The 24852-nt window shown below is 41.4% G+C and overlaps 1 protein-coding gene across 1 annotated transcript in view; it reads right to left on the reverse strand.

The window, feature by feature from the left end:
- eag (ether a go-go) overlaps positions 1-24852 on the reverse strand; it is a 356951-nt gene that overhangs the window by 91858 nt on the left and 240241 nt on the right. The window contains exon 5 of the mRNA XM_068229611.1: positions 4120-4251. Coding sequence (XP_068085712.1) covers positions 4120-4251 — 132 coding nt within the window. The remainder of the gene's footprint in view (positions 1-4119; positions 4252-24852) is intronic.

Genomic DNA, 24852 nt, shown 5'->3' on the forward strand with positions numbered 1-24852 from the left:
TCCCCAAAAGGAACTTTCACCCCATCAACGCAGTAATTAAAACTGAGAGGACTTTTCCTATTTCGGTTTTTATTCGCTACAGAGCCGGTTTCACGCCATTTTGCCAGCAAGTTTTGCATTGCAGACTTTGCTGGAGGTTTCGCCAAAACACTTCCAGTCTTAAACTCCTGCGCACACAGTTCCGCGCAGGTTTTCCACGAATCGTGCTTTGCATATCACTCGACAATGAATACGCGCTGTTTCATCGTGAGCACAATTTTGTGTTGCATTCAACTGGTCACTAAACACGTCTTCTCTTCTCTCTCACTCACACGTAATGACACAGTGACGTACTCGGGAGATGCGCACGCACAGAAATGTGACAGCAACCAATTGGTACTTCGAAATAATGGTTTCTAGCATTTCCTGTGAGGCACAGTTCTCCTGTTCACTAATAAGGGTCAATTCTGCGTCGGTCCTATAAATATTTTCGCGTCAATTTTAGATCGAGGGGAAAACAAGTCCTGGGAGACCCCGCACATCTTGGTTGGAGAACCTGCCACAGTGGTTCGGACAAACAACCATTCCGCTGCTCCGCGCAGCCAGCAACAAAACTAAGCCGAAATTATCGTCATCGTCCGATGACGTGTACAGCACTAGAAGGAGAAGAAGAAGAAGAACCAACTTTAGCCACCTGTTCTCTCGATCGGATAAAAGAGCAACTTTGGATGTTTTTATTGCATGCAGCAAATTGTAGATTTCCAGTTACAGATTGAGGCTCCCAGCGTAAAGCTCCCTGTGCACTGCAGTTTGCGAAGTGTAACTGGCTCTTCCCTCAGATAAAGGATGGTCTTCCATCCTTCATTTGACAATACTCCCTCACTCTTCCCACACGTGCGGGAATGGTTGTATGTGTTCTCTATGATTGGATTGGTTATCACGGTTCACACATTTCGTCGATGTCTTGCAAGCAGCCCCGACGTCTCTCTATGTGATTTATTTCTTGTAAGGATATGTTGAGAATCACGTGTAGTGCTATCTCGCAGCCCACCTGAATTGAGACGTCGAGTCACTGTTGCTTTCGAAACCATTACACGAAATATGCAGCTCCACTGTCGGTTGGACGTATGTCGTGCGACTATCGGTTCTCACATTGAACACTTGTAGGGAGTATTATGAAATGGCGTAGATTTACTCTTTCAACGCATCTGTGTTTTTGCTAATGTATCTCTTTCCTGTACAGGGCGCAGAGAAACTTTGTTTCGTGAATTAAAGGAGTGTTAGAGTTCTCAAATACAGGTATCGTGAACATAGAGAGCATAGGTCTGCGGTGATTAGTTTGTGCTGCCTACCTCTCAGTCTCGAGCGTTGACGAGCCACTTTATTTTTACTGAGGCGTTGTTCGCGTTACTTCCCTTCTGTCTGTCCATCGCCACTCATGCACCGGGAGTTTTCCAAATAATACGCGAATCCTTGTTGCGTCGATATGAATTGTACCGCCAAAACACTGCACTAGAATTTGTGAAGTGTAATTGGCGCTCCTCTCATATAAAGGATGTACTTCCAACCTTTATTTGGCAATTCCACCTCACTCTTCTCACCACGTGCGGGAATGGTTGAATGCGTTCTCTATGATTGGATTGGGCATCACGGTTCATACTTTTCATCCATGTCATGTAAGCAGAACACGTCTCTTCATGTGATTTATTTTTTCTGAGGTACTGTGAGGTACTTTGCGTTTGGTCCTTTTCATTGTCTGCATTAAAATGTAAACCTAAAGCAAACAGTGTGTCACGCTTACACTCGAAGACATGGGAGGTTGGCATCTGATCTGTAATCTTTAAGTACGCCTAATACCAAAACTAATCACCCCCGGATCTGTGGTTCCTATGTTTAAATTACTTGTACTTGTACCATCTAACACTCCTTTAATTTACGAAACAAAGTTTTTCTGCACCATGTACTTAAGATAAATTTAGACCCGTCTTCGATATTCTTTTGTTTACACCCTGTAGAAGATATACATAATAAACGACTTCTTCTTATTATTATTCTTTTTCTTAGGACGCCAACTCCCTCCGAAGGTTGACAATCCAATTGCTTATGATAATTCGTGAAACAGTTGCTCGAAATATTTCTATGTAAATTCGACTATAGTAGCGACGCAGGTCTTTAAGGCAGACATTTCTCCGTCTCATTTTCCTTCAATTTTTCCCTCGATGATGTGTTGGAGAAGTTCATATTGCTCACATCTCATGATGTACCTGAGCTTTCGTTCCTTGACGGTTTTCAGAACATTTTTTTATTTAGCAAGTCGAGGACTTCTCATCGGTCTTCCTTTCTACCCAGGATATTCGAAACACTCTTCTGTTCAATTCGAAAGCTTCAATCCACCTCTCCAGTAGAGGGCTAAGCGTCAATCCTTCAAAACCATACAGAAAGGAGAGAAAATATAGCATCGCAACATCCGAACTCGGAGCTGAAAGTTGAGATCTCTTGAACAAATTTTTGGCTTGACCAATCCTAGATTAGATTTGATTCTTGCGATCGCATTGCAGAGTCACTATAGCCCCACGGTATTTGAAGGAAGATGCTGAACAGTTGCATTCTTGATGTGCAGAGAGGTCTGCTTAGGTGTTTTCGAAAATCCAATCAACTTTGTATTGTCAATATTTATGAACAGACAAAATTCTGCACTGATCGTTACAATGTTGTTAATAATAATTTGAAGATCACCAAGGTTACTGACGAATAAAACGGTACCATCACCAGAGCGGATGTTATTAATGACACTGCCATTTATTCTGATCCCTAAGATGAGATCCTCGACAGCTTCTCTGAACACAGCCTCAGAGTAGATATTAAAAAGGAGAAGGGACAGTACACAGCCCTGTCTCACACCTCTACGTACAGCTATTTCCTCAGCTGTGTCTCTCTCTATTTTCACCTCAGCTGTTTGGTTCTAAATACAACCTGTGACAACAAAGTTCGATGAATAGTCCTGTACTATCAACATAGATAAACAATGCACGAAAGTGACCTTACTGTCGTTCGAAATAGTCCCCTCCCATAACTATGCACTGCTGAGATTGGCGATACATGTCCTGGAAACTTTGCAAGAAGGCTTCCTTTGGGATGGTGTTCAAAAGCCTCGTCACGTTTCGTTGGATGTCAGGAATATCGTCAAATCTCTTTCTTTTCAAAGCGAGTTTGATGCGTGACTTTTCGGCTCTGACCTTTCTCCGACGAGAGGATCCCGGAAAACGCCATTCCATGCTTTGCCGTTTCGTTCCAGGGTCGTACCTGAGACACAAGGCTTCATCGTCAGTGACAATACAATTCAAGAAATTTGGTGTCGCATCCGCCGTTTCGACAAAATCCTGTGAAGCCTCTAACGTGCCTGCTTCTGATCGTCAGTCAGGTGATGTGGCACAAGACGAGAACACTTTTTCCTCTTCCCTAACTTATGGGTAACGATTTGTCTCACGGATAATCTGCAGTTCATCCGCTATCATGCTCACAGTTAATCGCCGATCGTTCGTGATTAAGGTCCTCACCTTCTCATTGTTTCCGTCACTGATGGCGGTCACCGGTCTTCCGCTACGGAGGTTGTCAGAAACACTTTCCCGGCCTCCTCGAAAACGGGCGAACCACTCGCACACACCCTTCAAGGACAGTGCATGGCCTTCATAAACACGTACCAGCACCGCATGCGTTTCTTTCGGTGTCTTGCCAAGCTTAAAACAAAACTGTACCTTTATCTTTTCGTCGCTCATGTCCCTGTTTGCAATTCAGAATCAACGCACTAAACACGCACTGTATCAAATAGGTTTTACACGGTACACACACGATGCTCAACTGAACAACGTTGGGAGCAGGTGGTCAAAACCTGCTGCTACGCAGGTGCAGCGTTGTGTGTCGCCAGTGTTGCCGTATCGACCGTTCTGACTTCATTCACCGAACTTTACTGTCACAGGTTGTATATGACTAAATTATAGTTAAATTTATGCCAGTTATGAACAATTTGTAAATATTTTTTTCACCTGCATGGTAAGGCTCTACCACATACACATATACAGACTAAACAATCGTTACGGAAAGTTGACATTGTGAGAGATGTAATTACAGTGATCATCTTACCGCCTTTGTTGTCGTCGGACTCGATGGGTTGTTTGAGGGCCGTGATGTCCCTGAACGTGAGCAGGAACAACACGACCAGGTCCCTCTCGTTCTTGATGGGGGCAATCTGGAGTAGCAGCCATAGTGGAGTCTCTGTAGGGTACAACAAGACACACAAAAATGAGACCGGAGAGTGAAAACAATGTTTAAAAGCAAGCAGAGTGATGTACAATATAAAAATTATACCAAGATATATTTCAAATTAGTTCTCAGTAATTGATGCATCAAATGTAAATATTCGGTTCATAAATGATAGAACTGGCTTAATTATTAGACAAATGTATGATAGTAGACCTCTAACTTTAAAATCCGTGATCATCTGAAAATTATTTCTTTCTTGGTTAATAAGTGTAAGATCATAATACAATAAATACTAGTTATATTAGGAATCTGTCGTCACCTACAAATTATATTACAAATATAATTGATTGGTTATACATTCATATTCCAATGATGGAATATATACTAAAGAGCTTCAAACCATAAGATAACAAGAGTATTGTTGGGAGATCAGAAGAATGCACATGCCCGGTGAGGCACGGGGCGAAGGGGTTTTCACCAGCAGAGCCAGTGACGCAATGGTTACCATAGCAACTCCGCTACTACCCAGGCGACTTTATATTATCTTCTACTGGCAGCTCTTCGCTCTTGTCAGTCGTAATCCAGCAAACTGCAAAGTATGAGTCAATGTTTTCGTGTAGCAGAAAAGAACCGATCTGTCTGGGCAGAACAGGAAGTTCGTGCTTTCAGGCCACATTCCTCATTCTTGCATTCTTCTCATCTCTACACAGTACACACGGGGAAACTTTATTTTATTTCACATTATGACGCAATTACCTTCTTTCCGTACTGGTTTATGACAAATCGTCTCTGACTGGTTGAACTCCGCTTCACAGCAACGTAAATATCGATCGTCAGAAAGATCATAATTCAAGGAACACCAGACTTAACCTTGCAGAATTGTTTCTCTGTCTGATTGCAGCACTGTGATTCCGTACTCAGCTACATAAGAAATGGCGTCTCTGCATTTCGAGCTCAAGTAATCTGCCACCATATTAAACCATTTCTAACAGATAAATATCGTATATATCATAAAATTCGTATTGCCAAGGACCATGTTTACGACTCTGATATCTTAGTGGATATTTATGTTTAAATACAACATAACCCCATGTACACAATTCTTGGGGGAATCAAATATAAACGGGATTTTTTATTAAAATTCATTTATTGAAAAACACAAGGCAATTACAATTTATTTTTCCACATAGTTTCCTGCTTCGGAAATGTATTTGTTCCAGCGTATGAGCAGCTCTTTGATGCGCTCATTGAACAAAGAACAGGGTCGTGTCACCAGCCAGTTGCGCACGAAGTCTTCCACACTCTCATGATCTTCAAATCGTTGACTTCCTAGAGCTTCTTTAAGCGGTCCGAACAAATGGAAATCGCAGGGTGACAAGTCCGGGCTGCAAGGAGGATGATCAAATGTAGTCCAGTGCATTTTCTGTAGCTTGGAGACAGTTAGAGGAACACACTTTACGGAATTGTAGATCGTTTGGGGTGATTGCTTGACAGCTCCCATAACTAATTCCGACTTGTTCTGCAATTTCTGATACTCTCGTCTGTCTATCGTCACCAATAATGTCTTTAACCGCACGAATGTTTCCCTCTGTAATGCTGGTCCGAGAACTGCGATCGTGTTGCTGATTTTCCACACCTTCTCGTCCTTCCTTGAACTTTTTATGCCAGAAAACCACATGCCTCCTTGACAATGTTTGATCACCGAACTGTGCAGTTAAGCTCTGGCAAAATTTCTGCCGCTGTAACTCCTTCACGAGAGAGAAAGTTTATAATTATGCGTTGGGCAGTGGAGGGGTTCACCTGTTGCTCCGGCATCGTGAGCATTACTGACAAAACGGCGGGAAATATCTTACAGCGCGGGGTCAGTCCTACCAACTGTTGATGCTCAGGATCTAAAAACCCGTTTATATTTGATCGACCTTCGTATCTTTCATAGCAAGACACAAACAACAAAACAGGGAAACGTCACTACATGGATCAAACATGGACGATTTGCTTCGCGACGAATCAAAATTATTTACAATTAAATTCATTAATTATAAAATTAGTAAATTCACCATGGTATAACATATTGTACACAACAGCCATTAAAGTGATAAATGTACGTTACTCGTTTTGAAATTTCGGCGAGGAACTTTTGACTCGTAACTTAAAAGATCATTTTCCGAGGCAGTTGCGTAAATAATATTATTACAGACAGAGAAAAGGATGCACAGTTGTAGGGCACTGATTTGCATTACCATTCGACACAGTCACCATTCTTGTCCAAATACTTGTTCCAGTGGTACACCAAGACAATAATGGAGGCATGGAAGAAATCTGCGTCCAATGCCCGAATCCACGTTATGGCGGCATGCTGAAGGTTTGTATCGTGTTTGAATTGCTTCGCTTATCATCCAGGTGCTTTTTCAACGATCCGAAAAAATGAAAATCACTGGATGCCATGTCGGGATTGCAAGGAGGATTGTCCAGTGCCTCCTAACGAAAGCGCCGTAATAATTCACACCTGCTGTTGGCTGCGTGTTGTCAGGCGTTGTCCTGCAACAACACGATGTCTACTGAGACAATTCCAGGTCGTTTTTATCCGAATTCTTTCTCGTAAACGCTTCAGTGTGTCATAATAACAGGCAACATAGTCGTTCCTCTGGTGATGAAATCAACATTCTGAACAATCCTCCTCATATTCCTGACATGGCACCCAGAGATTTCCATCTCTTCGGACCGTTGAAGAAACACCTGATTGACAAGCAATTCAACGATGATACGGCAGTCATGACGTGACTTCTGGGACTTATCGCAGATTTCTTACATGCCTAAATCGATGCTATGGTGTACTATAGAAGCAAATGTCTGGACAAGAATGATGACAATGTTGAATAACAGTGTTATACTACTGTGTGTCCTTAGGTCTGCCTGAAAAATAAATTTTCCCTCGTTACCTTATTACTACAACCTGCCTATGAACACTTACAACAAATGCAATCGATGCAAAACTCAGACACTCCGCCTGGAATCTTTATATTCAGTTGAATTTTTAAACCCAATAAAAACGAGATTGGTCATGAAGTTGGAAATGAAGGAGAGAAATATTCTTAGGACGATACTGCGATCAGAAAGTGCAGAAGTTCGGTCATACAGAAAGGCAAGAAACGAAGAGTTATATCTCAAGGTGGAGAAGATCTCAAATGCCATCCGGAAGAGGAGAACCATGTTATTCGGACGTATCTATACAATGAACCTGGGAAGACTGACCAATCAGATAAAAAAAGGTTTCTTGAGTTCAATAAAACTACGGTGCGCTGGTATCAGGAGGTTAGAAAGGACAAGGGACGAAAATCAGCAACAGGGATGCTTACAAGTCGAGGATCAAGACCACCAAGAGTTTTCAAGAAAAAATTAGATCCCGTACCTAAGCGCTGTGGACAGAAGAAAGGAGGAGATTGCAGAGTGAAAGGATGGATAAGAACTGAACGAGGAATAAATCCCAGAAACAGATGAAGCTGAATTGAAGTTAACGTGGTCCATAGTCGGCCAAAACGAAAGAAGAAGAAGCCAGCATGTAATATTCAAATCATTCTATAAATGAACTATTTTTAATAGAAAAAAAGAAAGAGATAAAAATCAGAAGTGTAATGCATCAAGATGACGTTGATGATCAAATTCTGCTAACTACTTCAATATTTTTTAAATTGATTGATGTAGAGACGTCCTGACATTCAAGGTCAAAATTTAAATTTAGACAGTGGCCACTTTCTGGCTCATCTTTCGAAGACATATGTTTGGACCTTAAATTATACAAGGAACATTCTTGAAGTGCCTGACAGATCATATGCCTAGTCACTGATACCTTGAGTCAAAATATATTTGAATAATTACCTCCGTATTAATTCATTCGGTTTTGAAGTTTTGAACGTCGGTTATGTACTGTAAAGTCGATATTTACCAAATCATGGAGTGATAGAATTGTAAATAAAACTGCCCTCAGCATGGATCCTTCGAATACCTCGGGTCAGTTTTCGCCATCCTGAGTTCACCTTCCCCACTGGCACATGTTGCTTGTTTGTTGCTTAAAGGGGTGTGACATCAATGTCATCGACCCTGACACATGTTGCTTGTTTGTTACTTAAAGGGGTGTGACATCAATGTCATCGACCCTGATACATGTTGCTTGTTTGTTGCTTAAAGGGGTGTCACATCAATGTCATCGACCCTGACACATGTTGCTTGTTTGTTACTTAAAGGGGTGTGACATCAATGTCATCGACCCTGACACATGTTGCTTGTTTGTTGCTTAAAGGGGTGTGACATCAATGTCATCGACCCTGACACATGTTGCTTGTTTGTTGCTTAAAGGGGTGTGACATCAATGTCATCGACCCTGACACATGTTGCTTGTTTGTTGCTTAAAGGGGTGTGACATCAATGTCATCGACCCTGACACATGTTGCTTGTTTGTTACTTAAAGGGGTGTGACATCAATGTCATCGACCCTGACACATGTTGCTTGTTTGTTGCTTAAAGGGGTGTGACATCAATGTCATCGACCCTGACACATGTTGCTTATTTGTTGCTTAAAGGGGTGTGACATCAATGTCATCGACCCTGACACATGTTGCTTGTTTGTTACTTAAAGGGGTGTGACATCAATGTCATCGACCCTGACACATGTTGCTTGTTTGTTGCTTAAAGGGGTGTGACATCAATGTCATCGACCCTGACACATGTTGCTTGTTTGTTGCTTAAAGGGGTGTGACATCAATGTCATCGACCCTGACACATGTTGCTTGTTTGTTGCTTAAAGGGGTGTGACATCAATGTCATCGACCCTGACACATGTTGCTTGTTTGTTGCTTAAAGGGGTGTGACATCAATGTCATCGACCCTGACACATGTTGCTTGTTTGTTGCTTAAAGGGGTGTGACATCAATGTCATCGACCCTGACACATGTTGCTTGTTTGTTGCTTAAAGGAGTGTGACATCAATGTCATCGACCCTGACACATGTTGCTTGTTTGTTGCTTAAAGGGGTGTGACATCAATGTCATCGACCCTGACACATGTTGCTTGTTTGTTGCTTAAAGGGGTGTGACATCAATGTCATCGACCCTGACAAATGTTGCCGACGATCTTCACGGAAATGGAATATTTAGTAATCATAATTACCAGTTTATACAGGAGTTGAAGACAAGTTCTTGTAGAACAAAGTGTAAGTTGTTAGAATTCTAGTTTGTAAAATTCCTCGGAATTGAAGTCCAGGGAGAAAGGACAAGACTGGTGCGGTTCGGTGCAGCAGGGAGCTGCGATTGTAACTGTTACCGGCGGAGAGGAAATTTATTGTGACACTTCTCGGGAGTGATTTATCTCCGTTCTCTACTTTACTCCGTCCGTTCGCTTAACGAGGCACGGCATTACAATAAAGTAGCAACCAACAAGTAGCCTTACTCACTCTATCGCTCAATGAGCGTAGGGGTGTGGAAATACGGGGATATAAGGAAATTGCAGTAATAACAAGCAATATAACACCTGCCCTTACATGAATATAAGTTGTAGATAGAGAGAGCGTAATTGGTCCTTATTTCTTGCATACCTACAATTCGTTTTTTTATAAAATTGAGAAAATGATGAGAAATACTGAAAAAGTTTTTGAATTAAAGGAAGTTGTGGAATTACTTTTACAAGGTTGTTGATTTCCTAACCTTGAGTGGTTATTTCATACATACATACATTTATTGAACATAACAGGCGACTTCGCCCCTATACATGTTCACATGCAATAATGATAATAATAATAATAATAATAATAATAATAATAATAATAATAATAGTAATAATAATAATAATAACGATAAAATGAATAATAAATAATAATAATAATAAAATGGATAATAATAATAATAATAATAATAATAATAATAATAAGGATAATAATAATAAGAATAATTAGCAGTCATTAGCTGAAGCAGTTCACTCACTCAGTGTTCATCCAGTGTCCTTATTATGCTCTGTACTTGCGTCACATTCTTGTTACTGACCTACACCTGATCAATAATCAAACAACAACTCTCAGCATTTCAGCACTTGCATTCCAGCTAACTTTAAAACAAACAGACCATGCAATCCTGTCCTCTTACCCAACTCCACCTAACTAAGTACTCAGTCCCTATATTCCCTAATCCATTAGAATTTTAACATACTATCCCCTTCCCTTATACAGATAACTATTCCACCCCCCTATTCCCCTGCCCACCCTCTAACTCACTCTCCTTCATTTTACTCTCGCAGGCCTTTTTTGTCGCACAAAAATACCTGTTCAATTCACCCCCTTTTTCCCATTGTTTAATAATCCATCTCAGTATTGCGTTCTCATCCCCTCTCCCCAATATTTCCCGATGCTCGGCACTCAATAATCCATGTCTTAACCCCCTCGTTACCTCACAGTCTCTTAGCAAGTGAAACTCATCATTCACATCTCCACAAAGTACACACCTTGTCTTATCCCTCCCCTGTAACCAGCCTGTATTCCTTGGCAAACCTAAAAGCCACCACATCATCCCATATCGTTTTGACCTATCGACGTATCTAATATTCAACCCTGCTATCTCCTCTATTTTCGTCAAAACAGTCAGCGAATTTCTTAGTCTGCTTTCCCCCAATAATTTCTGCCTATGAATATCTCTAATTCTCCTTTCCAGTATATTCATCCCTCTCACTTCTGTCTTTGACCAAACCTCCCCCCACAGGTGTCCTAATCCTATCCTCTCCAAATATCCCTTTATTTTTTCTAACCATCCACCCTTATACATGCTCTTAAATTGCTGTACATATGCTGCCTGTAATACTCTCCCACCTTCCTGTCTTTTTAAATTCATCCAGTATCTATTCTTTTCACACCCTCTGATTCCAAATCCTCCCCACACATCAATTCCGCCCCTACATTTGCTGTACACCTCGGTAAGCCCATCACTAACTTAGCAAAACTACTAACAATCCTTCTTAGTTCCTCTCTTTTCTCATCCAGCCCCCAAACTTCTGCTCCGTATAATACCCTCCCAACGATTACCGACCTGAACACGAGTCTCAGTGTTTTATAACTGATCCCCGGGTACTTGAGTAGCAAATTTCTGACTGAGGCTAAGGCTGCCAATCCTCTATATTTCACTCTTTTGATCTGGTCACTCCAAGTTCCTTTATCATTAAAAATAACTCCTAGATATTCCAACTTCCTTACCTGTTCCAATCTTTCTCCCTGAATTACCCAATTCCCTTCTATCTTTCTTCTTTTGTCCACCTGTACTACCAATATTTTAGACTTATTTCCATTAATTTTCAATCCCCATTTCCTCGCAAATAGCATCACTGACTCTAAGGCCCTATTCATCGCCCCTGAAGTTAGCGTCATCAATAACACATCATCCGCAAATATCAGTCCTGGTACTTCCAAACCATTAATTACTGGTACAGCCCAATTTTCTGCCCCAAACCCCTCTAAAATATCGTTGATAAATAAAATAAACAGTATTGGCGATAACTTGCATCCTTGTTTTAAACCCACCTTGGACTCTAATGGTCCACTCATTCTCCCTTCTCCCAATTTTACACAAAACCTGACGTCCCTATATATTCCTTCCACTGCCCTCAAAATCTTCTCCGAAATCCCTAACCTACCTAATTTCTCTAGTAGGGCCTCTCTATTCACCTTGTCAAAAGCTTTCTCAAAATCTATTGCTGCTACATAAACCGTACTTCTAGCCATATTCTTATACTTTTCTAAAATAGTCTTTACTATCATTATATTATCCACTGTTCTTTTCTTTTTCCTAAATCCCCCTTGGTAATCTGTCAAAATTTCATTTTCTTCCGCCCACCCGCTTATTCTGTTCGCTAGCACCCCAGTATATATTTTACTCAAAGAATCCAACAGAGATATACCTCTATAACTGTTCACATTGTTCCTACTACCCTTCCCCTTGTATATAGGGCATATAATTCCTGTTTCCAATTCCTTAGGGTAATTTCCTCCCTCAAATATCCTATTGAATAGTTTAACCATGCCCTCTATCATCTCATTTTTACTAATTTCCTTCCAAAACTTGTTATTTATACCATTACACCCCCCGGCCGACTTCGCTCTGGCTCTGCTTATCACTCTCCGGATTTCCTCTCTTGTGATTTCTTTATCCAGGTCATAAATTGCCACTCCCCTATTCCTCCAAATTACTTCTTCTCCCGAACCTCTCCATCTATCACCCCCCTTTTTTCCTAGTAATTCATCAAAGTGCCTGACCCATTGCACTTCCTCAGTACTCGTTCTCTCTATATTCCTTCCACCCTTAATAATTCTATTAATCTTATCCCAAACTCTCTCAAAATTGTTTGTCCTGCAGTCATTATTTATGGCTTCCATTTGTTCCTCTAACCACGTCTTTTTTGTCTCAGAGATTTTCTTTTTATACTCCTTCCTCAATCTACAGAAAAACTCCCTTTCTCGGCTCCCACCTTTCCTTCTATATTCTCCTAACGCGTCCATCACCTTCCTCCGCAATCCTTCACACTCCCTATTAAACCATTCTTCTCCCTCTTTCTTATTTCCTTTTCTAGCTCTCACCTTCTGCGCTATCATCTTTATTGGATGTAGCAACAATTCCAAGGCTTTATCAGTATTATTCTCTTCTAACGCCCCTTCCGACCCATATTTCAGAAGATGTAGCTCCTCCTTTACTACCCTATTCCAATCCCGGCCCACCTTCTCTGTCCATTTATACTTATTATAACCACTCCCTCGTTTATCCTTTGTCTCATCTTCCTTCATTGTACACTTCTCTTCCTCCCTTTTCAGCATAACCCTCACCGGGAAATGGTGTGATTCAATCCAATCTCCTATTTCCATACTTACAACTTCCTCAATCATCCCTTCCGAACTTAAAACCATATCTATCACACTACCCCCCTTCTCCGTAACATATGTCAATTTCCCCGTCCTGTCACCCTCTATCCACCCATTCAGAATATACAAATTTCCCACAGCACACATCTCTAGGAGCTTCTCTCCATAACTATTTGTAATTTTGTCCTCACTCCTTCTACTTTCCAACAAACACATTCCATCCTCCCTACTATAAACTGGGCTCTGTTCTCCTATTCTCGCGTTCCAATCCCCAAATAACAACATATCCTCCTCACCTGGATACATTCCCCTTATCCTACCAATATCCACCAATAACTCTTCAAAAAAATATTTATTTGCATATGCTGAATTACTAGGGTGGCAGTAAACAAAAGCTAGATTTATTTTCTTCCTCCTTCCCTCACTCCCTCCCAAATTCAATCTCAGCCATATGGTTTCCATCATATCGGTCTCTATATCCTCTACTCTTTCACTAATTTCTTCCCTAATTAGAACTATCATCCCTCCTGGTGCTCGTCCCTTATTCCTCTCTTTTCTTCTATGGACGAAAACGAGAGGGTTGAGGGTGGTGAGAGGACAAGGCAAGATGGGAAGAAGAAAGAAGAAAAGAAGAGGAGGAGGGACGTGGCAGGAGAGCAGAGCATCTCGGAAGAGAATGGGCAGTGCAGCCGGGAGACAGAAGATCAAGATAGTGAAGTGGACGGTGAGAGTGAGCAGCAAGAAACTGGGAGAGTAGAGTGTAGAGGTGCAGTGAGCAAGAAAGGACAAAGGAAGGTGGATTCAGAAGTCCAAAATAGTGAGGGGGTGAGTGGGGGTGAGCAGCAAGAAGGGGTGAGAACAGGGTGCAGTGGTGTAGTGAACAAGAAAGGTCAAGAGGAGACAGATCGACAAGAAGGTAAAAAAATTATGAGTAAAGTCAGAAGTAAGAGCTTAAAAGACATATGGGGAAAAGTACGTAAAGGGATGGAGGATACAGAGGGAGAGAGGTCGATAAATACTAGAAGTAAGAATAGAGGGGGAGACCTAGAAGGGAGGGAGGGAAAGTTATAACTATATTGGAAGGTAGGATGTGTGAATATTGAGGGACTAAGGAACAAATTAGGAAACAAGAAAGTTCGGGAAGTAATTGAAAGTTTTGATGTTGTGGCACTCTTGGAGACGTGGTTGGAAACAGGGAGGGAGATTTCATGGAAGGGGTTTGAGATAAAATATAAATATAGAAGAAAAGAGTGGTTATTTCATTTCATGTTTAGTTCAGTTCTATCGGATATCGAAAACGTCGTCTTAATTGACAACTATTATTTTATCTAAGTCAATGAGGTCTAGTTTCGTATAAAAATAACTCGTGCATTTGCCAACCTTGGGACTTGAGCTAAGCCTAGCATCGTTGCCACTTGCTTGCGGCATGCTTTCACGTTCTATTCGACCTTCCTAAGTGAAATCTTTCTTTTAATTTCCACGTTAACAGGGAAAATTTTATGCGTAAATGAGTGTCACCCATTTCTCTAAACCTTCCGCATTTCTGCACAGAATTGTCGTAAATAAATAATACTGAAACAATACTAGATTTTCATGGCATACAGATATGTTTCATTTTCAACCATTTCACGTTCTTCATATTTCTTTCCTCCGCACCGTAAACTCATTTTTCAAAGAGTGGAACATCATCTATTTTAATATGTGATAGGGCTTCATAATCATCTTTTTACATTAGTCCTAAAACATTAGTAACAGAGCGATGTAGTTTTTCGCGTTATTATTATTATATTATTATTGTTTTCTTCATCAGTAGGGCCCGAATTGTCATGAAAATCGAAGTGCGAAGTATGTGCATTACAATGTAGTATATATGTAATAATTAGGTTTGTAATTTTCATGAAATACGTCATTAAAATTTGTAACATTCATAAAATACGTAATATGCACTATATGTAAAAAAAACTTCGTATATTCCTTTCATTATGACTTATGGTTAAAATATGACACCGGGCGAGTTGGCCGTGCGCGTAGAGGCGCGCGGCTGTGAGCTTGCATCCGGGAGATAGTAGGTTCGAATCCCACTATCGGCAGCCCTGAAGATGGTTTTCCGTGGTTTCCCATTTTCACACCAGGCAAATGCTGGGGCTGTACCTTAATTAAAGCCACGGCCGCTTCCTTCCAACTCCTAGGCCTTTCCTATCCCATCGTCGCCACAAGACCTATCTGTGTCGGTGCGACGTAAAACCCCTAGCAAAAAAAAAAAAAAAAAAAATGAGACAGTGAAATTGTCTTAAATACCGCCATATTTTATGACCAAGTCATCATTATTGCTTTACATCCTTTATATCGTCTACTGCTTTCTAATTTTGAGAGAATAAAATCATCAAATTAAAGGCATAATAAAAATACTTGTAATATTTATAAATTGAGTAGCCCATACGCAAAACCCGCTATATGACGGAAAATTCGATTTCGAATTTTTGTATCCCCAGCCTTCATTACTCCAAGACCTACATATTTCACTAAAATTTCAGTTTAATAATGCGCTATTTGCCTTCTATAACTGGAAGAAAATGTTCAGTTATTTGCAAAGCGCGCTATGTGCATATATTCATATGGAGATGTGAAAGACTATTTTATTTAATTTGCAAGTTTAACAAAGTGACTGTTTAACTAACAGTCAATACGTTTCACCTCGTCATATTCTATATTATTGCTGTTTAATTTTGAAAGTAGTTTGTTAACTGGTTGTAGCCTGTTAATGGATGTTAATCAAGAGGTAATATATAGCTGAAATACATTTTATTCATGAATCTTGGTGTTTGTTAAGCCGTCTCTATCATTTTTTAAGTCCGTACCATCATGAAATAGCAGGTTTTTCAAACTATCAGAGAAAAAAATGGCTACCCATGGAGTTGCAAAACCTGCAATATGTATTATACAGTTGTAAAACCAGTTATGTGTGGAATCAATATTTAAATGGCCGATTTTCTACGTTAATGAGATTATGGGCTCCTATATAGATGTTTTAATTAAATTTTTGTGAATTTTTGAAAAAATCAGCTTTCTATCAGGTTTCTGATAATTTGTACAGATTTTTCGTCAATACCCCCAAAGTTCTTATAGTGCATATACCGGGTTTTGCAAATGGCCTACTCAAATAATGTTACGCACTGTAAATTGTGAAGTAAGTTATATCATACAATGTATTGTGGTAGAGAGGTTCCTGTTGGGTTCATGTCCATACAATGTAACAAATAAATGGTAGTAAATAAAGTTAATGTAGAATCTGCCTTTAAGACCCTATAATGTCACACAAATAGTAGGGTAACTTTGTTTAACGTGATGCGCAGCGTGTCACCAATACTTCGCCATGTTTCGCACTGTGATGTTTTGGCACCGATTCAGTAAAACTCTCTTGAAGGCTAAGAGGGACCGTTCAACATAGCAGGAAATCACCGGAGCATATATTAAAAGAAAACTAGCTGCTTGAAATTCTTGCGAGGGCTCTTCATGCTAGCCGCTAATCATCTTGCAAACAGATAGAGAACTTGAACATTCTAGATTTCATTTAATTAATATTATCGTTTGTGTAGCCTCCGTGGCTCAGACGGCAGCACGTCAGTCTCTCACCGCTGGGTTCCGTGGTTCAAATCCCGGTAACTCCATGTGAGATTTGTGCTTCACAAAGCGGAGACGTGACAAGTTCTTCTCCAGGTACTGCGGTTTTCCCCGCCATCTTTCATTCCAGCAACACTCTCCACTATCATTTCATTTCATTTCATTTCATTTCATTTCATTTCATCTGTCAGTCATTAATCATTGCCCCAGGGAAGTGCGACAGGCTTCGGCAGCCGGCACAATTCCTATCCTCGCCGCTAGATGGGCGCTTCATTCATTCCATCCCTGACCCGATCATTGACTGGAAAACAGGTTCTAGGTTTTTCAATGCTATTGCTTTTACGTCATACTAACTACTTTTGACGGTTTTCGGAGACGCTGAGGTGTCGGAATTTTGTCCCACAGGTTCTTTTACGTGCCAGTAAATCTACCGACATGCGACTGGCGTAGGACTGAGGTAGGATCGAACCTGGCAAGTTGAGGTCAGAAGACCAGCGTCTCAACCGTCTGAGCCACTCAGTCCGGCTTATTCTTCTTCTTGTTTCGTCATGCGCATTCATAGTGCGCTTTGGAACTTGTCCATTGGCTTGATTGACTTTCGCCTTCCTGTTCTTCCAAAATCTCTTCACGAACTCACTGTGTTGCCTCTTTCGTTCTTCTGACCACTTTGTACCAGTCCTGCTGCTAGTTTTGACCGCAAATGGGCAAATGGGCGTCCTGAGGACTTCGCGATTTTTTATTTTGTCTTCCCCGATGTTCGTTTCATTCTGGTCTCCTCTTGTTTCCTCCAGCCAATTTATTCTCCTGTGTTGGGGATTTTATTATACGGAATAACCTTTTTTGACTATTATTATCCATCCAAAAAATGTGTCCAAAAATTTTAAAACATTTCCTCCATACAGTATTGATGAAACTATCTGTGTAACTATAGACGTCTGAAGTTCGCCTTTTGATCCACATTCTATTTTCTTGTATGGGGCCGAACCTACTACGATGCCGTCCGTAGCAGGGGGAGAGGTGATACTCTCACGTGGCGCGTCCGAGGTGGTGGATAGGGGCTCCTCACCGGCTTACCGGCGGACTTGAGCGAAATAAAATAGCTCTCGTGGACCAAACGCATTTTAAACAGCCGCAGAACATCAAGAGGCACCTCTCGATCTAAACAGTCGAATTGTAATCATATGATCATCTAAAGTGATCACTCCAATTACTCACATTCAACTTGTGAGCCATAGCCCAGCTTCTTCTTCTTCTTAATATTATTTAAGGGAGGGAGATCAAGACGAGGATAATTAGACTCAGTTTCTAATTATTTAAAGATACAAGGCCTAAAACTAAACGAGTCCAAATAGCTAGTTACAAATAGATCAGGCCCTATCAAGGGGAAAAAGGATGGTAAAATTACATGGCGTATGGTTACTTTTTTTTTGCTAGTTGCTTTACGTCGCACCAATACAGATAGGTCTTATGGCGACGATGGGACAGGGAGGGGCTGGGAGTGGGAAGGAAGCGGCCGTGGCCTTAATTAAGGTACAGCCCCAGCATTTATCTTTTGTAAAAATGGGAAACCACGGAAAACCATCTTCAGAGCTGCCGATAGTGGGGTTCGAACCTACTAACTCCCTAATACTGGATACTCGTATGGTTTTTAGTGCCGGGAGTGTCCGAGGACATGTTCGAGTCGCCAGGTGCAGGTCCTTCGATTAGACTCCCGTAGGCGACCTGCGCGTCGTGATGAGGACGTAATGATGATGAAGACGACACATAAACGTACACCCATCTCCCGCGCCTAGTTATACTTGCTCTTAAAACAATAATCACCAGCACCATCACCACTTATCAAGGAGAAGTTTAGTAAATTCACAGAGGTTTGTAGACAATGCTGAAAAGCCTGCCAATTTACACTGACTGACAGAGCAAATGCAACACCAAGAAGGAGTGGTCAGAACTTTATGCCAATTGCAGGGTAGACTGACGTCACTGAGGTATGCTCATGATGTGAAATGCGCCGCTGTGCTGCGCACGTAGCGAACGATAAATGGGACACGGCGTTGGCGAATGGCCCACTTCGTACCGTGATTTCTCAGCCGACAGTCATTGTAGAACGTGTTGTCGTGTGCCACAGGACACGTGTATAGCTAAGAATGCCAGGCCGCCGTCAACGGAGGCATTTCCAGCAGACAGACGACTTTACGAGGGGTACGGTGATCGGGCTGAGAAGGGCAGGTTGGTCGCTTCGTCAAATCGCAGCCGATACCCATAGGGATGTGTCCACGGTGCAGCGCCTGTGGCGAAGATGGTTGGCGCAAGGACATGTGGCACGTGCGAGGGGTCCAGGCGCAGCCCGAGTGACGTCAGCGCGCGAGGATCGGCGCATCCGCCGCCAAGCGGTGGCAGCCCCGCACGCCACGTCAACCGCCATTCTTCAGCATGTGCAAGACACCCTGGCTGTTCCAATATCGACCAGAACAATTTCCCGTCGATTGGTTGAAGGAGGCCTGCACTCCCGGCGTCCGCTCAGAAGACTACCATTGACTCCACAGCATAGACGTGCACGCCTGGCATGGTGCCGGGCTAGAGCGACTTGGATGAGGGAATGGCGGAACGTCGTGTTCTCCGATGAGTCACGCTTCTGTTCTGTCAGTGATAGTCACCGCAGACGAGTGTGGCGTCGGCGTGGAGAAAGGTCAAATCCGGCAGTAACTGTGGAGCGCCCTACCGCTAGACAACGCGCCATCATGGTTTGGGGCGCTATTGCGTATGATTCCACGTCACCTCTAGAGCGTATTCAAGGCACGTTAAATGCCCACCGCTACGTGCAGCATGTACTGCGCCCGGTGGTACTCCCGTACCTTGAGGGGCTGCCCAATGCTCTGTTTCAGCAGGATAATGCCCGCCCACACACTGCTCGCATCTCCCAACAGGCTCTACGAGGTGTACAGATGCTTCCGTGGCCAGCGTACTCTCCGGATCTCTCACCAATCGAACACGTGTGGGATCTCATTGGACTCCGTTTGCAAACTCTGCCCCAGCCTCGTACGGACGACCGACTTTGGCAAATGGTTGACAGAGAATGGAGAACCATCCCTCAGGACACCATCCGCACTCTTATTGACTCTGTACCTCGACGTGTTTCTGCGTGCATCGCCGCTCGCGGTGGTCCTACATCCTACTGAGTCAATGCCGTGCGCATTGTGTAACCTGCATATCGGTTTGAAATAAACATCAATTATTCATCCGTGCCGTCTCTGTTTTTTCCCCAACTTTCATCCCTTTCGAACCACTCCTCCTTGGTGTTGCATTGTCACTGTCAGTCAGTGTATAATGAAGATATATTATTATTATTATTATTATTATTATTATACATCTGTTGTTGTGTTCTGTGTAAGAAGTACATGTATATTGTTAACTTTGATATACTTGGCTGCAGTAGTTTGTAATCTTATAACGTGTTGCACAAATTTCTTACATTAACTTGGTGACACTGACAAAATATGACTTCAAAACAAACCTTTATTACCTTTGCAAACGCAGAAATTCTATCCTCAGTACGAAGAAATAAATATTTCTTTTCTACGCTACTCTACATTCGTATAATCTCTAGATAATGATCAACAACTCTGCACTTGAGAAAGAATCACGTGACGCACAGTAAGTGTGGTATATTAGAGAGATAAAATCACAGTTACAATCATGTTGAAAAACAAAAGTTCTCCGCTCTGTTCATGCAAATCTTAACCTAAGCTCACAAAGACATCGTGAAAGCCACTGGAACAATAACACACACGTTTCAATCAAAATTCACTTAAGTTAGGACATGAAAATTGAGGTCAAAATTGTTGGGAATAAAGAACAAAGTTCCGTGCCTGGAGGTAGGCACATTATAAACTTGACATTCTCCTTGAAGTAGGTCAATCGATGAGGTTTCCATGGCCAGGGTTGGTTACTCCCCCTCTTCTTTCCCTTCTGAGATATGCACGCAATGGGTCTTGCTTCTTATGTTTACAGCGAGCTGAACAATATTTTCACAAAACATTGACCTCAATATGCGACCTACTTCACAACGATTTCGTGTATCTCAGTTCAAGCACCCATAACCTGTACTGTTCAAGGAGGCAATGCCAGGAATTGCGGATTAAATAGTGAGGAAAAAATTCATCATCATCATCATCATCATCATCATCATCTTCATAATTTCCCCCTTACCAGCTGACACCTGTTGGGGATAAATGTGATTCCTCTCCATTTCGTCCTACCTCTCAACCATTCCTCATCCAACACTGTGTTCCAGTACAGGTTCTGTTCTCCTATACTCTTCTTCACAGAATCCATCCATCGTCATCTTGGGTCTTTCTCGTCCTCTATTCCCTGCCACCTATCTTTCCAGTGCTTATCGTGGCAGTCTCTCTTCTTTCATTCGCTTGACATGTCAATCTGTTTTGTTCCGGTTTGTCATTTAGGTTTTGCACATTTAGCTCTTTTCGCATGTCTTAATTTCTCACTCTATCTCTCAAGAATTTTATTTCAGCCGCTTGTACTCTACTCTCTTCTCTCTGAGTCATTGTCCAGGTTTCTGCAGCATTTGTCATTATAGGTAAGTAATATCCATCGTACATGACTTCTTTAGTCTTCATTGGTACTCCTTTAATATGAATTTCCGTACCTACCTGGTGGTAAAGGACACTCCCCAGTTGTATCCTTTAACTAATTTCCAGTCTTGCACTTTCTGTCAGTTCACTTCCGAAGTATTTGAAGTGTTCTACTATTTACAGATTCTTGTCTCCAATTTTGATAGTTCATTTTCCTTTCTTTACTTTCACTACTCATTAGCATTATCTTCCTATTCTCCACGTTGATCCTCAATCCTCATTGTGCAATCCTTCTGTTCAGTACATTCAGCAGTTGTTGTACCTCCTCTTCATCTTCTCTCCAGATCAAATCATCCGCAAACATTATTACATTTACTTCTTTACCATCTATAATCTTACCCTGCTGCCCTTACGATGTCATCCATCACCATTATGAACAGCAAAGGTGACAACACACTCCCTTGTTTTAGCCCATGTCCAAACTATTTATTTGTTAACATCGATGCCTTTACAGCTCATAATTGTAGATATATATACACATTCCCTTGGGCTTATGCCATGTCAAGAAAACAAGGTGAAATTCTTTACGGTTCACAGAGAACTTTGCTCTGCGTCTTCAGAAGAATATCTCGACTGTTCACTGGGAAGACTTCTCCAATAATGTGGGTTTGAATTAAGAATGCTTTACAATTTGTCATAGTAAGCGGAACGATCATTCGTCACCAGATGGCTCATTGTATGTGGCACCAGCGCTCCGAGCGGGAGCCGACCACAACATCAACCTCCAATTAAGATGTTCCTGTTACACCGTGTGTGCGTAAAAAGTACCGGTAACAGAAAGGTCGTTCAAGCCAACATCAAAAAAGGTATAAAAGAAGCTGTCGTGAGAGAGGGAGTCATATGAGCCTGCAATCGCAGCATGTCATACTTGGACTCCGCAGTGCCCCGACCTCAAACCGTGTAATTATTGGTTGTTGGGTTAACTGAAGTCTGACCTCATTAGGGATGATGAAAGACAACATCCGACGGCAATTTCTCACCATACCTATGGATGTGCTGTACAGGGCCGTTCGCAACATTGTCCCTTGACTACAGGTATTGTTGATGAATGATGGCCAACATGTTGGGCATCTGTTATAAAGAACATCTTCTTTACTAAACTTCGATTGTTATAATCTATAATCTTTAACTTGTGTATCGAATGGAGCGCCATCTGTTGTCCTTTTGTGCACTTTATTCTGGTGTTCATAAAACCCCATGTGATGCCAATCATGTGTGTCAATTATTACCTCTCTACCTCCAATATTCTGCAAAGTATTGCCTCGTCAAATGTTAATGGACTTTTGGGTCATCCTGTATAACTGAATGAAATACATGAAAGTCAGACTTAGAGATTTCTAGAGTATGTTGTTGATGTTTGAGCATCAGTCCATAGCCTGTCCATGCCACCCTATGCTGTGCAAACTTTTTCATTTATACGTGACTATCGCATCTTACATCCGCTCTAATCTGCTTGTCATATTCATACCTTGGTCTACCCCTACCGTTATTACCGCCTACATTTCCTTTAAAAACGAACTGAACAAGCTCCGGGTGTATTAAGATGTGTTCTATCATTGTATCTCTTCTTCTCGTCAAATTTTGCCAAATCGATCTCCTCTCACCAATTCCATTTAGTATCCCTTCCTTGTGATTCGATATATCCATCTTACCTTCAGCATTCTGCTGTAACACAATATTTCAAAAGTTTCTATTCTCTTTCTTCATGAGCTAGTTATCGTCCACGTTTCACTTCCATGCAATGCCACGCTCCAGACAAAAGTCTTCAGAGACATATTCCTTATTCCTATGTCAATGTCTGAACTGAGTGAGTTTCTTGTCTTAAGAAAGCTCTTCCTTGCTTGTGCTAGTCTGCATTTTATATCCTCCTTACTTCTGCCATCGTTAGTCATTTTATTACCCAAGTAACAATATTAATCTACTTCCTGAGTGAAAATCAAATATATAGAAATTATCAGCAAAACTATCCGCACCGCATCCGTCAAGACACTAACCTGGCGGATATCGCCATCCATGCAGAACTGTAGTCCCCAGGATATCATTTTTCTTTTACCTTTGATCTTAACTCCTACACCGACTTTCTCTCGACGTTTTTCCAGTGTTTCTTGTATATATGACTTTGTTCTAACGTCTGACACTCAAGAGCCGTCATCGACCAAGTTCGTGCATGATCGTCGTGGCAGGATATTTACCCACACCCTCCTCCACCTAATCTTTTCAAAACTAACGAGTTTCCCCTTAGTTTGTTGTGAACTGAATTACATCCTCAGTGATATAACTGAACACTCGCAATGCTATTGCGTGCCCGGTTTATAATCCAGTCTAATGCTACTTCGTGCGCATTCAGAGAACCTTAAAGAGGAAATAAGTGGCTAATATTATTATGAAAGACATAGAAGTATTTCATTTGTATTATCATATCATTGTGATTAGGGCCCCGTTTCTTATGTAATTATTACGGCTCGGAAGTTGAAGACCAACAACTTTCTTAAAAACCTATAAAAGGACGTAAAAATGCGATCCAAATTCATACATAGTTTTAGTCTTAATTACATATTTAACATAGGACTATAATGTAATAGTACATTATGTACCAAGCCTAGGTCTTACGGCGACGATGGGACAGGAAAGGCCTAGAAATGGAAAAGAAGCAGCCGTGGCCTTAATTAAGGTACATCTGCCTGGCGTGAAAATGGGAAACCACGGAAAAACATCTTCAGGGCTGCCGACAGTGAGATTCGAACCCACTATCTCCCGGATGCGAGCTCACAGCTGCGCGCCCCTAACTGCACGGCTAACTCGCCCGGTTTTATAATTTCCATACGAGTATCTTAATCACCATTATAGGCGAGTTCAAATCGAATCGAATCGAATCGAATCGAATCGAATCGAATCGAATCGAATCGAATCGAATCGAATCGAATCGAATCGAATCGAATCAAATCAAATCAAATCAAATCAAATCAAAATCTCTTTATTTGCAAATGAGGTGTCTACCTCGGTGGCAAATGGTACACTAAAATACATTATTGTCAAGCACTAAATTTTAAATTAACATGAGACGAAGAACATTTTCCTAGAATACAATATTATACAATTTACGCTAATAATTTGTTCTATTAAACACACACATCATCCTTAATAAATTTATATTGTTTACAAAATTCTACTTATAATATCTTACAAACCTTGTCAACTCATATACAGTATGTGAAATTACTTCTAATAATAATATACAACTGGTATAAGATTAAAATTAACATTGAATTTATTTACATATTTATATTTTACCCATTTCGGAACATAAGTAGCATAACGACCTGCTGCATCTTAACCAGAGCCCGTTTTGCCACCACTTTTCAGAGTTCCTGAAGGGCCTTCACAGCTACCGTAGCGGTCCCAGGGCCCTCGAAGTCCCCACTGTACTTCACCCCTACAGGCAGTCCCCTACTTGGGCTG

The sequence above is a fragment of the Anabrus simplex genome, chromosome 11 (genome assembly GCF_040414725.1).
Source record: "Anabrus simplex isolate iqAnaSimp1 chromosome 11, ASM4041472v1, whole genome shotgun sequence".
Classification (NCBI taxonomy): Eukaryota; Metazoa; Arthropoda; class Insecta; order Orthoptera; family Tettigoniidae; genus Anabrus; species Anabrus simplex.